Genomic DNA, 15731 nt, shown 5'->3' with positions numbered 1-15731 from the left:
GGATGTGCCTTCCAAGCCCCTACTCCCAAATGTCCATGATAAGTCTAGTTTGATTCACTACTTAATTAGATCCATAAAGAAAATAGGAAGAGATGTAGGTCTCAAACCCTACTATTCTAACTCTCATATGTAACTTGAAATTCAATCTCTCACTCAAAGAACCTATTTGTTACACTTTTTGTTTCTTTTTTACTTAAATATCAGAGTATATGTGGCAAATAACACACTAATATGTAGGTTTTCCTTGTTTTGCAGCCACACTTTTACCTTCAAATAAGTTCACTTTTGTTGTTGTTATGTAAAGGTCAAGTGCATTTTCTCATGCTTGAATTTTGGCATCAACAAATTTAAGTCACAAGAACAAAACTTACAAAATAAACACATACATTTAACTCTCAAATATTAATTAGATTAAAAATCATGTGAACATTCACAAAACTAATGATTTAGCCCTTGATTTTAATTTGTAATGATTGAGTCATTGTACTTTCAATTTTGTAATAATTTCATTCTTGATCTTTAGCATGTAACAATTTAGGCCCTCTACTTTCAACTTTTAAACAATTTAATACCTACACTTCTTATTTTGTAATAATCTAGTCCTTATCATAAAAAATCTCATCAAACTTAATTGTCGATTTTGATTATATAATGTCTTAGTCTTTATAATTTATAAACAAATTTGACCTTTTATTAGTTTATCAATTTACTTGTACAAGAAATTTCATTAAATTTTAATAATAATTTTTACAATATGGGCTAAACCGTTACAAGTTCTAAATTACAAAACTAAACCTATACTTATTAAAGTTCAAGGACTAAACTATCACAATTTTAAAAGTGCAAAAGCTAAATTGTTATAAATTTGAAATATATAGACTAAATCATTACAAACTAAAGTTCATGAACTAAATTATTACTTTCATAAATGGTCATGGATCAAAAGTGGTTTTTAACCTATTAATTATTTGGTATATTCCAATAGAAATATTATCTTTAACATTCATGCAAATAAAATAATGGACAAATTACAAAAAGCACCCCTAATATGGTGCGTTAGTTGCAATTACACCATCAAACTTTCAATTGTAAAAATAGAGCCCTCAAACTTATAAAAGTTTTAAAATTAGATTCTCAAATTTACAATAGTTGTAGAAATTGGACCCCAAAGTGATAAAAATTGAACCCCAAATATATACAATTTTTTAATTTTTGTAATTATGTAAGTTCGATAGTCTTATTTTAACACTTGTATAAATTTAAAAACTATGTTTTTAATATTGCAAATTTATGGGTATAATTACAACTACCACCATATTTTAGAAATATTTTTTTTACAATTTGCCCTAAAATAATACCTACCATCCAGACAGACGAGAAGAGTTATATAGAAGGTAGAAAAGTTATACCATCATGGGTGTGATCTAGTAATAAAAAGAAAGATATAGTTTTAATGATTGGCTTAGAGTGCAAGGGTTCAATCCATGGTGATCATCTCTTTATGATTAATTTCTTATAATTTTATTGATATTTAAATATTGTAGGATCAGATGGATTGTTTCTGTGCATGTAAGTCGGCTCGGACACTCATCAATGAATAAAAAATAAAAAAAAGGTGTAGAAGCCCATCAAAACGAAGTCGTTTTATTTGCGTCTTATCATCCCAACCAAGAGTATGGACTTGCCCCTTCCATCTCATCGTTACACTACAAAACATCAAATTTTATGTTTTTTTATTCCGTCGAGAAAAAAATAATAATAAAATAAAACCAAATTATTGTTTTTGGTTTGGTTTTCCGTTCATACCTTTTGGCTATAAGAACGGTTCGCAATCCCTTTGCTCTTTTCTCTCTCTCTCTCTCCCTCCCTCCCCGGAATCGTCACCTTCGTATTTCTTCTTCGACGACCGCCGCACCACCTCACCGGAACGGCTCCTCATTTCCACCGTCGCCACCTTGCCTCATTTGGTAAACCTTTTGATTTTCATTTCTATGTTTATATACAGTAATTTCTCCCCAATAAACAGACTATGATTGCTGGATTTTGTTGCTGTTGGAAGTTTCTTCAACTTCAATTGAATTGCGTTTTATCTTCAGCAGATCGTTTCCGAATTACTGTTTGTTTAATTGGAGTTTTGGAATGTGAAATCTATTGTTTGGTGGGGCCTAGAATGAGGAATTACGCGATCGGATCTGTTTTGGATTTAGAGATCCAAGGTTGGGTGGGATTTTGTGGTGTGTTTTCACTTTGTGAGGGCTATTATGACGCTTTTTCTTTAGGTAGTTGTTGAGGTAACTTTTTGTTGGTGGAAATTCCGGCTGCCATTTTCCTTTTGTTGTATTCAAATTCAGCTCTCTTTTTGCTCATGGCAGTGCTTGTGGAAGGTTCTTTGCATTTTCGTAGACATGGATATGTGGAATTAGAGTTGGTCCAGAGATTTTGCTGATCTGGGAACAACGTTATATATATATATAATATATATATATATATATATATTTTAATGAATTATGTTGGGGGGGGTTAAAAAAAGAAAAGAAAAAAATTTAAATGGCCCAAAAGGGGGAAAAAAACCCCCCCCCCCCATCATCATAGCCTAATGACTATAATCTAGTTCTGTTCTAGATGCAGCAAATGGATTTTTGGCTTATAATGGATTAGTTCAGGAGATTAGAGGCAGTTTAACACTTTAACTATGGTACTCCATAATTTTCACGTTTCATTGAAGACTATGAATTGGTTTCTCATTCGTTTACCTAATCCATTAAGGATGCCCCTTTTTTTTATCAAATAAAGCCTCAAGGATCTCCATTTTGGGATTTGAGGACAGGGACCTTCATGAGTCATGTATATTATAAATTTGTACATGTATTCAATCAGTGCACGTTGTAAATGTTTTCTTTGACAGTTGAATGCATAGAAGCTCTTTTTGCAATATTCAGCTTGTTTCCCTTATTAAAAATTGTTGTATACAGAACTCTTATGTAGCTAAACCCCTTCGAAGTTTGCACATGATATATTAATTCTTCCTTTTGTTTCTCCCTTTTCTCTCCAAATCCTTGCTTGCAGTTTGTTTGTTTGTATGTATGTTTGTTCGTTGTTGTTGTTGGTTTTTTTTTTTAAAAAAAAAAAAAATGAGACTCTTGCAGATTATTTTATCAACCAAGGGAAAGGGTCATCGCCTTTTGGAAATATGAAATTACGATATCCCTTTATTTCTCCAATTAGCTTTCTTTTTTAAATTTATTTTATTGATTGCTTACAGGTATCTCACTTACTATCAACTGTGTTTTGTTTAGTTCTTAAACCTAACTTGTTGTGCCTATTTTAACTGGTTGATTAGCTTATTTGCTTAGCTACATTACAAGCTGTAGCTGTATGGAGCATGTATACATTAGTTTGTTACCATATCCTTGTTTGATATGTACTGGACATATTGGTAACTATATTTTAAGCACGATAGACACTTATCTAATACTTCTTGAATATTTTGGAGATGTCTTAGATAATTGTTGAACATGTTAGACACTTGACAATGAATGTCAAATAATTTATGAAAACTTGACCTGAAGTGTTAATTTAGAAACTTATAATTAAAATTACGGGACAAAAGAGAAATATAAGAGAAAAATTGTAAATTTTGACAGTAGAAGTAAAACATGAAACTTATTTTTGAAGCATATAAGTGCATGAGCATTATTGAAGCAAATTGCAACATGAAATCGTTAAAAAATATTAAAATAACCAAATATATTTTAAAATCTATGTTGTAGTAAATGTGTCAGTGCTGTTTCCATAACCTAGTTAATTAGACAATGACATGTGATTGTGTATGCACTGTGTCTTTTTTGTGTCTGATGCCATGCCTATGCTTCTCTGAAACGAGCAAATACTTGATACAAATTGTTGGAAATGGAGTATTTATTGTCTATATCAACTTTTTGTACCAAAAGAGATGAAAACCTGTGCATGATCAACTTACTTGATAGAACCACCCTGAAAAGCACCAGCTTGAGACTTGACACACCCATTTCAAAACCGCCTTTTTGAATGCAAGGATTTTTCTTATATGAAACAATTTCATTGATTAAATAAAATGATACAAAAGGGAGTAAACCCATACGATAATCAAATTTCATATCTCAGTGAAATTTGTTTCTTAACAAAAAAAAATTAAATAAATAAAATAAAATAAAATAATAAAAGAAGAAGAAGAAGACGACAATGCAGGGATAGTCAACTTACCGTGAGAAAGTTTGGGTGGGGAAGTCATCAAGTAGCCAGTGATGCTAGTTTTTGTTTTATTAGTTATTGATTTATTATTATTTGTTCTTGCAGTTATGTAATATTGAAAAGCTACTTGACCCATCTAGTTTTTTTCCCGGAAAATGTTATTGTACTAAATTATTATCGTTTGTTATTAATTCCTAATGTACTTGAAATATTTTCTCGACCAGAATAGGTTTCTTGTTGTTATGTGAAGTTTTGGCATCTGAGTGAGCCATTGGAAGCAGGAAATGGTTAAAAGGTTCATTCTCTCTTTCCATGCATTCTTTTCTACTCATTTTCTGATATTACTGAAGAGAAACTCATATACACATCTTCTATTAATCAGGCATGGAGTGTTTTGATTATCAAGCGATATCATGTTGCAGTGCGTAGGGGGATTTTTTGCTTCCCTAGTAAGGTGTTGTGATCTTGACTTGTATAGACAATCGAGAGGTCTTGACGATCCTGAACTTCTAGCGAGGGAGACTGTGTGTATGTTTTAAATTTTTATTCCTTTAATTGTGGATTGTATGCTCTGAAATGCACCCAATTCATATTGTTGCATCTACTTGGTGTCCAGCGAACCTAAAACTAAAATTGGAAGTTGGTGACCAAAATGAATTGGGCTACCAAAACGAAGTGTGATACAACTTTAGTCATCTGTTATCTTTTCAGAACAAAAACTGTAAATTTTTTTAAATGATGCTAGTTTTCTACTACATGCAGTCAGTGTAAGTGAAATAGAGGCACTATATGAGCTCTTCAAGAAGATTAGCAGTGCCGTCATTGATGATGGCCTGATCAACAAGGTATATGCATCTTTTTCTGCCGTAGGTCAGGGATATTATGATTTGTACCTTAGGCAAAACTTTTACCATATTATGGACTTGACATCTTTTCCTTCACATGATATATTAACCCTTGTAAGTTTGTACTTGCTGATTTTGTTGGTTCATTCTTGAAGTTGTTTCCTGTACTTCTATGCTGTAGGAGGAGTTTCAACTGGCATTATTCAAGACGAATAAAAAAGAGAGCCTATTTGCTGATAGGGTACTATTTTTTATTTGTATTTTTTTTATTTGATATTGTATATCGGCAGGATATTGAATTTATTGTTTCTTGGATGGACTACATTTATCAACTTATTTTCTTCCCAATATCTCTTGTATAAAAATCTTATTCTTATTTTATTTTTAATTGCAGGTGTTTGATTTATTTGATACAAAACACAATGGAATATTAGGCTTTGAAGAGTTTGCTCGTGCGTTATCTGTATTTCATCCCAATGCCCCAATTGATGATAAAATAGAATGTACGTTTTGTAAAGTTTGGAAAATTGATAGAGATTTTTGTCCATTCCTTACAAAAGGAAAAGAGACTGAAAAAAATGGATAAAATATTTGGAGCAGTTGTTATGCCGGTTGTTAAGACGTTTATAATATGATTGGAATCCTCGTGTCTAACTACATTCTTTTGCCTTTACCTTATAATGCCATGTTTTCAGTTTCTTTCCAATTGTACGATCTTAAGCAGCAAGGTTTCATAGAGAGACAAGAGGTAAAACTTTGCTCCTTGTGATGAAGTTATGTTTCCAGTTTTATATCCCAACTTTCCTACTACAAAGCTGGATCCTTTGTTATGCTTAGGTGAAGCAAATGGTAGTGGCTACCCTTGCGGAATCTGGTATGAATCTTTCGGATGATGTTATTGAGAGTATAATTGATAAGGTACTTCTCTACCTGTTATCATTATTTAATATTTCTGTTTATTTCTTCAAAGTTTGATGGATTTACATATCGGTTTTATTCGAGATTATTTATAAATTTGTGTATTGTACGCATAGAAGTTATAAATTTTATTAATAGTTCAAAATTTTGGAGTATGTTTCAGACTTTTGAAGAAGCTGATACAAAACATGATGGAAAGATCGACAAAGAAGAGTGGAGAAACCTTGTTATGCGACATCCATCTCTCTTAAAGAACATGACCCTTCAATATCTCAAGTAAGTCCACCATTTTTGTTTAAGCAAAACATCGGATAATCATAATCATATACCTCAAGTCAGTTCCTTGTTTGTTTTTGTGTAACGTCGTAAAAAGATATAAATGCCAACCGCGAAAAGTGAACTATAGCTGGACTTATCACATCCAAGTCTGCTGTTCTTAGTCTACTATTACAAATGACTGATGATGATAATCATAATCATATACCTGAAGTCAGTTCCTTGTTTGTTTTTGTGTAACGTCGTAAAAAGATATAAATGCCAGCCGCGAAAAGTGAACTATAGCTGGACATATCACATCCAAGTCTGCTGTTCTTAGTCTACTATTACGAATGACTGATGATGATTTATGAGCAATATTTTCATAGTCCAATGCCTTGAAAATTTTCATGGCTCTTGTTGTGTTTTGTTATAATCTGGGGGTTTCTTTGCTGCGCAGGGACATCACCACCACTTTCCCAAGCTTCGTCTTCCATTCACAAGTTGACGATACCTGAAGTTGTGATTGTGATTGTGATCGTGATCGTGATCTGCTGATAAAGTATATCAATTGCATTTAGATCATGGTTTGCCCTACTGTAAACGTTATAGGCCACTTCTTAGAGGGGCAAACATTGAATTTTCACTCCACATGGGTTGTTCTTTGGGTCATTTTGGGTCTTGTTTATTCAGTGACTGAATTATTGTATTTTAAGCACGAGACAGGCAGAACTCTGGTTGCTTTTGTTTGCATTCTTGGCTGAGTTTTTCTTTAGTATGGAAGTGTTTATCAATTAAGCATCTCTTGAGAAAGAAAAGTGGTCGTTGATGTTATCAGAATGTTGAAATATATAGCAAAGGGTTGGATTATGAGAACATACGACGAAGAAGTTAATCTCTTCTCTGGAAAGTATTCGATGTTTCATCAGCAATCAATTTTTTTTTTCCTTTTCATTTCAATTTCAATATTAAATTGTGATATTGATGTGATGTGATATTTGTCACTTCCAAAATTTTCAATTGATAATAGATCATACATATAACTGAGTGGTTCTCAGTTAACAACCAACTCGCTTAATATTGATTTCAAGATTTAGACAATTTGGAATCGTCAAAAATAGCGAGATTTGAGATGGATTTTCAATTTAAAAAATAATAGGACAATTAGGCATATGAAATGTTCATATTTTGGTGTACTTGTCTTCCACTCCTTCGACAAGTACGATGAAGACGACTAATAGCAATAGTATAGTGATGGCTAACTAGCAATGACGACAACTAACTAGCAACAGTTGTGATTTATTTTAAAACAACAAAGATTAAGTTCATTTTTATTATCAGAATATTGTTAATCATTTTTACGGTAAATAAGATTTGTTAGTATAACAATCAAGAGGCTTTCTCATGGCTTCATCCTGTCAGTGATAATGATTCTGAAGTCGATTACATGAGAAGTGGATTTAACAGTGCTTTTGGTCAATGAGGTATTGTCCCATTCTTTTAGTTTCCTAGTTTGTTATTATTTGTTCTCTTAGTTTATACCTTTCATGTTCTTTACGTTCGGTTTTAAGTTTTACTTTCTTTTGGACATTTTTTGTATTACTTTGAGTCAAGTTTATTTTTATCATGTTCTTTCTTTCTAACTATGAGCTAATATTTTCTTTGTGATTCAAACAGGTGGATTCCTATGAAATAAATAAAAGTCCCACTTGCATTCAAGCTACTTTCTCAAACTTAGTTTCATTTGTTTTTATTGATTCAATGTTTATTGTTAATCTAAATTGACTACTTAGATTAACATACTATATTGAATCTAATAGTAGAAAAAGTTGGGTAATACATGGCTTCCATAAAAGCAATATAGAACAAAAGTCTAAACATGATATTTCATTTTTTACCCTAGACATAGGACAAAATGGACCTTCATAATTGTATGCTTACTTATCTTAGTCTAAATTAGTCGTAGAAATATATGTTTAATTGTTTATGCTCCTAAAAGTATCCCAAAAAGAGCTAAATAGGTGAACTCAATTTATATTGGTAAGTATTAATTGGAGTAGATCACAAGCGCAACTAGATGGTTAAACCCTTGAAAAAGAGAAGTTATGTCTGCATATGGTCCACACAGATACCAAATATGAGTCTAATTGAGTTAAAAATATGTAAATGTTGTTGCAACGACTCTTTCTAAAGGATTGTGCCTTTTATTTTCAAAAGGAATTACATGATAGCTTTTCTTACTGCTTTGGTGAAATCTTTAAACGAATTTTTTGCTAATTTTGAACGGTTTCGAAATAAAATCAAATGAAAATGGTTACAAAATCACTAATAAACGTAGCTTAAAGTTATAATTGATACCACTATCCCCATCACATTTTCCCTCCCCATTTCACCATCTGCTTTTCTTCTTCTTTCTTCTCCTCTTTTCTTCTCCCTTTATAATTGTCTTTTTTTTTCTCGTCCAACCCGTCGAATTAACAAAACTGTCCACAAAATCAATCGACAGAGATTGAAACGCAAGTGGTTGCAAAGTTGAGCCCAAAACAAACCAAATGATCACCCCTAATCCATTATCATTCAACTGATTAACACAACTCTCATGAAAAAGGGACTTCTGAAAAATATTTAAAATAGTTAAAACAAAAAATTAACCGACAGTGATAGAAACCCAATTTACCTCAAAAGAATAAGTAAATGTAAACCAAATAAAATAACTAAAATTTAAACTGAACCCCTCTCAGTGCTGCTTAAAGAACTCTAAAAAGTTACAACTAAGCTTCGTCTACCACCATTTCTTCATTTTGTATTTTAGTCTTATATGGATAAAAATGACTTGTTTAACCCTAAAAAGCCTTCTATGATCACCCAAGGACTCTAAATACCCTCAAACCAGCAACCATTTTTATGGATGAACTCGTGAGCTTTTTTACCTTCACCAGCTATATCTTTTGATTAACTGAAATTCCAAATGAGATCTTTGAGAACCCATAGAGAATATTGAATTAAAGGCAAGTAACTGGAAAGGAATTCAATGGAGATTTAACATGACTAGAAACAAACGTTTATTTTGAGATTGTATGGAAGTATAAACCTAGAATCTACATTATATATTTGATCAAAGTATATTTATCTTCTCCGATCATTCTGATATGGCCCTTCACTTTCTTTATCTTTTAGAAAGCCTAGGAAAGCAAGAAAGCCAAAGAAGAAGAATCCACCAGACCAGTTGCCTCCGCCGCCGCCACCTCCCCCACCACCATCACCATCATCGCGAGGTGGAAATCCAGAATCACCATCATCCAGTTGCGGTGACTTCTCCTTGCCTGCAATTTTAGTTTTAGGTAACACGATGTATGGTTTAAAATAAGGTTTAGCAACAGCGAACATTATGATAGCCTGGGACAATGCTGCGTGTGTGTTAGGGAGAGAGACAATTAGGTAAGAACGCGGCGAGGTATGCTATTTGCGAGTAACAGATAATGTTCTGGTTACATGGTGATAACATGTACAAATGTAACTTACTGCTAGGAAGGTTGATGCTAAATGTTACTGTTATTCATAAAATCTGCAAGTGATTGTTACCAGGAAGAACAGTGATTGTGGGAGCCTCTCTTGTAACGGTCTGTGTCTGCTCCGCTGCACATCTAGCATTCTGCAGAGAGACAGTGCCATTAGATATAATTTTGTTTTTTAGTCCCTCTTTCAAATATTCTCTTTTGAGTCTTTAACTATGTCGAAAAACCTATTTAGTTCTTCACTACTGATTATTACCAGCAGAGGCTTCAAGTAAAAAGAGAACAGATGAACTCACTGAAAATAAGCATGCTCTAGAAGAGAAACCAATTAATAAGAACCAACTTACCAAAGCAGCAAAACACATGAAAGCATTGTTCCTTCTACTAGAACATAAATCGCCTCCCTTCATCCCAGTAGATGGAATTGGTTTAAGAAATACTGGTCCTGCTTTAGCAAACACTGATTGTCTCCTCCCATTAAGAGTTTGAAGTTGGGAACTATACCGTCTAAGAGAGAGGTCTTTGGCCTTCATTCTACCCCGATGCTGACCCACTATTTTACAAAGACAATATTACAGCTAAAGATCAAAAAATTTCTCGAATTTATGGTAATAGAAGATTTTTTTTTTTTAAAGAAAAAAAAAAAACCAAAATTTTTTAACTGAATGAGAAACCAATGAAACAAAAATGATCTTCACATTTAAAAGATAACATAAGCTAATTAATTCCATTTTTTAGTCTGCGCAGAAATATATTGAACCTCAAAGCACGGACAACATAGTGCAACATGAAAAGTGCATATATTATGTTAAGAAGATTGATGCATCTAACAAATCTTAATTTATCACAATTAGCAACCATTAGTGGAAATGGACTGCTCCAATCAACCGAGTGTAAATAAATATATATTCCAACTTGCATCAGCTGACTAAATATTGGGATCTCAAAACCATGAAAAACTGTGACTTAGCTAAGTTGGCTGTACCACAGACAATTATTTCTAGAACAGTTATCTATTACTGTCAATATAATTTATTTATTCACACACACATATAAGTATCTTTCTTTCATAGAGACACGCTGAGCACAGTGCACAGAAATGTTATCTCCATAATCAGATTGCTTGGGTGGATCTATACCAAGTTTTTTTTAACATAAAAAACAACTTTCATCATTAAAAGGAAGATACAAGAGAGGGGGAGATGAGATACCAACTAAATTGTTAGTTCCCAAACTTAATAAACCATTACAGATATTATTTATAGGAGAGCATATGTCTCTTTTGAAGAATTTTGATCATTTGGGGGCTTATTCTTGCAAGCCTGCTCTAGTCTACCTAAACTAAACAAAAACCCCAAGCTCAGTTACCAACATACCTAACCTAATTAGAAAGGGGTCCTCCACCCAAAGTCAACCTTTCCCCATAAAGGCCATCTATTCCTCTACTGAGTTGCCACTAAAAGCTGGAATTTTCATCATGTCAAATTTGGGATTCTTAGAGCTTCCTGAATGTTGTGAGATCCCTGATTTTCAGAAGTTCTTGTATGATGGCTGAAAAGAAAGGTAGAGATCTACATGGAATTCCTTCCAAAGCTATTTTATGGCTAATTTTAGATGAAAAAGAACAGTTAATAATCCTGCATGATATCTTTAAAACTTTTGACTCTTGGATTGTATACAGTACAGCACCTCATGCTGGAGTGAGTCGAATGACAGTAGGAATTCTGACATTAACTTACTTCTCCAATCAAATTAGATATGGGTTGCTTCTTACATGTTCCTTTCTGGGTAGGGAAACTGCATTTTCCTGCTTTCCTTTCGTGCCCTCATCATTTTTTAAAAAAAAAAATCAAACCCATTCATTTACGCTTACATCAAATCAATAAAACAATATGTAAATTAGTTGCTTGTACCAGGGGGTAGAAGAGGTAGCATGGCACCAGAACTTGTAGTAAGCATCTCCATCTACGAGGGTGGATGATAACCTGCCACTGCAAACAAGAATTTCTGAGATGAAAGCACCAATAAAATGAGAATATATCAAATTTCCTAGTTAAAATGTTGCAGCCTAAAAGACTGCGTGTTATGTAATTATGGATGTGAAAATAAGTATTAAAGAAAGGTGTTTATCTGAACCCTATGCGTTGAACATTTGAGAAGTTCTATAATGACAGGGTGAGGGGGGGCAGCTATATGGGAAAGGTCAATAAGAATACAAAGCAGAAAATGTAAGACCCCTAGTTAGGAATTTATTGGGATAATGGAATTTGTTGGGATAATTAGTAGAATATTAGGATGGTCATTAGTTAGGGCATAATATTAAATAATCAGTAAGTTGGTTGGATTTTTTTACTATAAATAGAGGGAGAAGGGTTGGAGAAAGGTGGGAAGAATTTAGTGGGATTCTCTAGTTTGGGAATTTGGAAGAGGATTTCCAGCCCTCTTGTAAGTGCTGGTTTGTCACCGTTCTATTGGCTATCTTTCTTATGTTATTGTTAATTTTCCATTGCAATTTTCCCTAGAAATATATAAATAAATCGTTCTAGAGCCTTGCTCTATTTCTTGGGAATTGTCTTGATGGGTATTTTACTGTTTGAAGATTTGGATACCTAACAAATTGGAAACCAGAAATTGTTGAAGTCAAGATGGAAGATGTTCAGGATGCTTATTCAAAACAGGAATTCTTTCCAAAAGCCACCTAGGAAGTTAGAAATCTTATAGGGTGGCTTTGACAAGTATTTTCTTTTATAGAAACGACAACTTTCATTGAAATAAAACTGAAAGAATACAAGGGCCTACAAAAAAACCAAGCCCACAAAGGAGAGAGAAATCCCCCTAAAGAGCAACTTCAACTATACAAAATAGAACTTATAGAATAGTTATAAAAGATATATGAAAACAAGGTCCAAAGAGAAACATGATATCAAACAAGGGACCAAACATCAAAAGAGTCTCTCTAACCCCTGAAACATCTGGTTATTTTGTTCCCCCCACAGAACAGCACACACCCCGACCATCCATAAAAAGTGCCCCTTCTCCCAAAAAGGTGGGAGGAATTCCACAATCATATCACTAGTATATGACAGAGCATGCAAAACCCCAAAAGTTAGAAAGAAAAAACCCACACAACTCTCACAAACTCACATTGTCAAAGAATGATCCAAGTCTTCCTCCGCTTTTCAATAAAGAATACAATGAAGCAGACCAACAAGCTAGAGCAACTTCCTCGTAAAACAATCCATTGTGTTAGCATGACCATGTAAAACTTACCAAGGAAAGAACCTCACTTTCCTTTTTTTTTAATGGAACGAAAACAATCTTTTTATTGATATGATGAAAAGAGACTAGTGCTCTGAATATAATGAAACAGAAAGAGATTACAACTTCAAACAAAGCTATGGGTCAGTAGATGCACCGGGCCATCTCAACTAAGTTGACACAACCTTAGCATCCCCATCATATCCCATTACAAAATGGAGCCTAAAGTTGGAACTTATAGTTCATAACAAAAAACAGCACATGGACTTGAGACATACAAGCAAAAATGCTAAACTCAAACTGAAGAAATAAAAGCTTTCCAATTCAGACATATGTCATGGATGGAATAATCCGGAAAGAACCTGGAAAGCGAACTCCATGACAAGTCAAGAAGCCGAGATGGAGCAAATCGATCTGACCAATCCATAGGTTTGTCGTGGAAGCCTCTCTGATTCCTCTCAAACCATATTTTTGAAAGAATGGCTTTAACGGCATTCAACCATAAGACTTGGGATTTAGGTGATAAAGGAGGGCTGCACAACACTAGGTAAACATTCTCCTAGAAAGAATGCCCAAAAACCCAAGATGAGTTAAAATATGAGAATAGCTTCCACCAACATTTACTTAAGAAAGGGCATACAAAAAATAGGTGTCGTAAATCTTCTCCATAAGCTAAACAAAGGGGCAAATGGATGGAGATAAAAAATGACTTTGAAACTTATGTTGGAGAGTCACCGAGCAATTCGGAGAGCCAGAAATCATAATCCATACCAAAATGTTGATTCTTTTGGGGCTTTCGGATTTCCATAGGAACCTCACTTTCCTCGAAATCTTAATCCTCCAAGGCACTAAAAAGACCGACTTACTAAGGGGAGATAGATCAAACAAATAACAAAAAAAGACTTGCACGAGAATCCCTCCAAGGGATTAGGACTGCAGACCCTTAAATCCCTTCTCCCACACCTTAAAGAGTAGCCCATCCAAGGAATTAGGACTCCTTGCCCCCTCGTAACCTAGCAGTTTATTGATTATTAGACACTGTAGAAACAACGCTCTCCTTATGGCTTTTAGCACTTTGTATTAGACACCGACCAATCTCATAGGACAACAAGTCTCCTAAACCCACATTCTATAGCGGACAAGCTCCATTAAATATGTCCATATAAGAACCATGATTCTGCCTAAACCAGATTGAAACTAATTAATCAATGATCTATCAATTTTTTTTTTTTTGGATATTCATGTAAAATCATAGCACAAGCAAGATCTCTTCTAGAAGCTTCATAATAAAAAATGATCGGATTTAGGACTACTTTTCCTTCAATGGTTTTAGTGGGTCTCAAACATGATTGTCTAATGTTTCTTTGTCTCCGTAAGGGACAAATTTTGAAATGATCATGTAAATGCTTTGTCCCGTTTTTAAATTCTCCTCCTAACTTTTTTTCCACAATAATTACATATTGCTTTCATGGTGTCTTTAATTTTTTGTCTTTTATAATGATTCCATACTACTTTTTAATATATCCTCATTATCATTGGTATCTAATGTAATAGGTGTAGATTGATCATTACCACTAGAAACATTGTTTATTGGGGTTGATTCGCTCATGTTCATCGATGTTGGAGTTTGAACCACCTTGTTCTAACTCATTATTATTCGATAGAGTCATATTCAAATTTCACCTATAAATAGTCAAATAGTAACATTCAAAGATCAAACATACCAACATTCAAAGATCAAACATACCAAAATTTCAGACATACAAAAAAATCAAATTTGAATTTCTAACAGATCAGATTTCTAACCATTCAAAAATACCAAATGAAACATACCAAAATCATATATAAATTCAGATTTATAACCATTCAGAAATACCAAAAATCAAACAAATAAAATTACTATAACTCATTTTATCTTCTAACAAATCAGAATATTCAGATTTCGGAGTCTCGGACATACCTTGAGGGAGAGTCGGCAGTGGGGTGTCGGCGGCGGAGAGAGTAGTCGACTCAGACGAGAGACTGTGAGGGAGTGACTGAGCCGGCGGTGGGGTGTCGACTGAGCAGATCGGTGGGCGAGTCGAGTGACTGAGGCGAGGGAGAGCCGGCGGAGAGAGACGGAGACGGAGACTCACTCAGACCAGACGAGAGGCTACTGGCGAGGGAGAAAGGCAAAGGAGAGCCGGCGGAAGACCTAATTCAAAATACCTTTCAAAGAAGATTAGGGCAAGGAGGGTTTGTCAATAGAAGTGGCTGAGAGGGTGAGATAAGAAAACATCAGGGTTCTTGGGATTCTTTTCATTCATAAAAGGGTAAGATAGAGATTTTTTTTTATTTTTTAATATTTCCAAATATGCAATTGAGACTTTAGAGTGATATGAGAAGAATTATACCTTTCAAAAAAGAAAAAATCTTTATATATTTATATAATTTAAGTTAAATTACATGTTTATTCCTAAACTTTTAATTTTTATATACATTTGGCCTAAACTTTAAAAAGTGTCTAATAAGTCTTTGAATTTTCAATTTTAGAACCTATTAGACACTTTCTAAAGTTTTTGGACAACATAACACAAACGAGAAAGTTGAAGGACATGACTTGGAATTTAACCTATAATTTATATTAATTATATTACAAATTGTTTGGTTTAGTTTTTCTTTGGTCAATATAACTTATTTTGAACCACTAACTAAACAGCCATTGATCAAT

The 15731-nt window shown here is 33.7% G+C and overlaps 2 protein-coding genes across 7 annotated transcripts; one reads left to right on the top strand and one right to left on the bottom strand.

The window, feature by feature from the left end:
- The first annotated feature begins 1796 nt into the window (after positions 1–1796).
- On the top strand, positions 1797–7148 carry LOC120092197 (calcineurin B-like protein 3). The gene is made up of 10 exons (XM_039050435.1): positions 1797–1967; positions 4455–4525; positions 4613–4758; positions 4993–5075; positions 5257–5316; positions 5470–5578; positions 5771–5823; positions 5913–5993; positions 6157–6269; positions 6709–7148. Exons 3-10 carry the CDS (start codon positions 4644–4646, stop codon positions 6764–6766), a joined length of 672 nt encoding a protein of 223 aa, XP_038906363.1. The 5' UTR covers positions 1797–1967; positions 4455–4525; positions 4613–4643; the 3' UTR covers positions 6767–7148.
- Positions 7149–9205: 2057 nt separating this feature from the next.
- Positions 9206–15344, bottom strand: LOC120091196 (protein YELLOW LEAF 1, choloroplastic-like). 6 transcript variants are annotated; one of them, XM_039049101.1, is made up of 7 exons: positions 14982–15344; positions 12908–12984; positions 11677–11754; positions 11538–11588; positions 10111–10316; positions 9831–9900; positions 9206–9571 (listed from the first exon to the last, which is right to left on the bottom strand). In XM_039049101.1, exons 3-7 carry the CDS (start codon positions 11726–11728, stop codon positions 9375–9377), a joined length of 576 nt encoding a protein of 191 aa, XP_038905029.1. In that variant the 5' UTR covers positions 11729–11754; positions 12908–12984; positions 14982–15344; the 3' UTR covers positions 9206–9374. The 6 variants fall into 6 exon arrangements, with proteins under 6 accessions (XP_038905029.1, XP_038905030.1, XP_038905028.1 ...); XM_039049102.1 differs by lacking the exon at positions 12908–12984 and having other exon boundaries at positions 11677–11748; positions 14982–15343; XM_039049100.1 differs by lacking the exon at positions 12908–12984 and having other exon boundaries at positions 14982–15336.
- Positions 15345–15731: the final 387 nt, after the last annotated feature.

Source organism: Benincasa hispida, chromosome 11 (assembly GCF_009727055.1).
Source record: "Benincasa hispida cultivar B227 chromosome 11, ASM972705v1, whole genome shotgun sequence".
Taxonomy (NCBI): Eukaryota; Viridiplantae; Streptophyta; class Magnoliopsida; order Cucurbitales; family Cucurbitaceae; genus Benincasa; species Benincasa hispida.
This window is presented reverse-complemented; position numbering and strand designations above follow the sequence as displayed.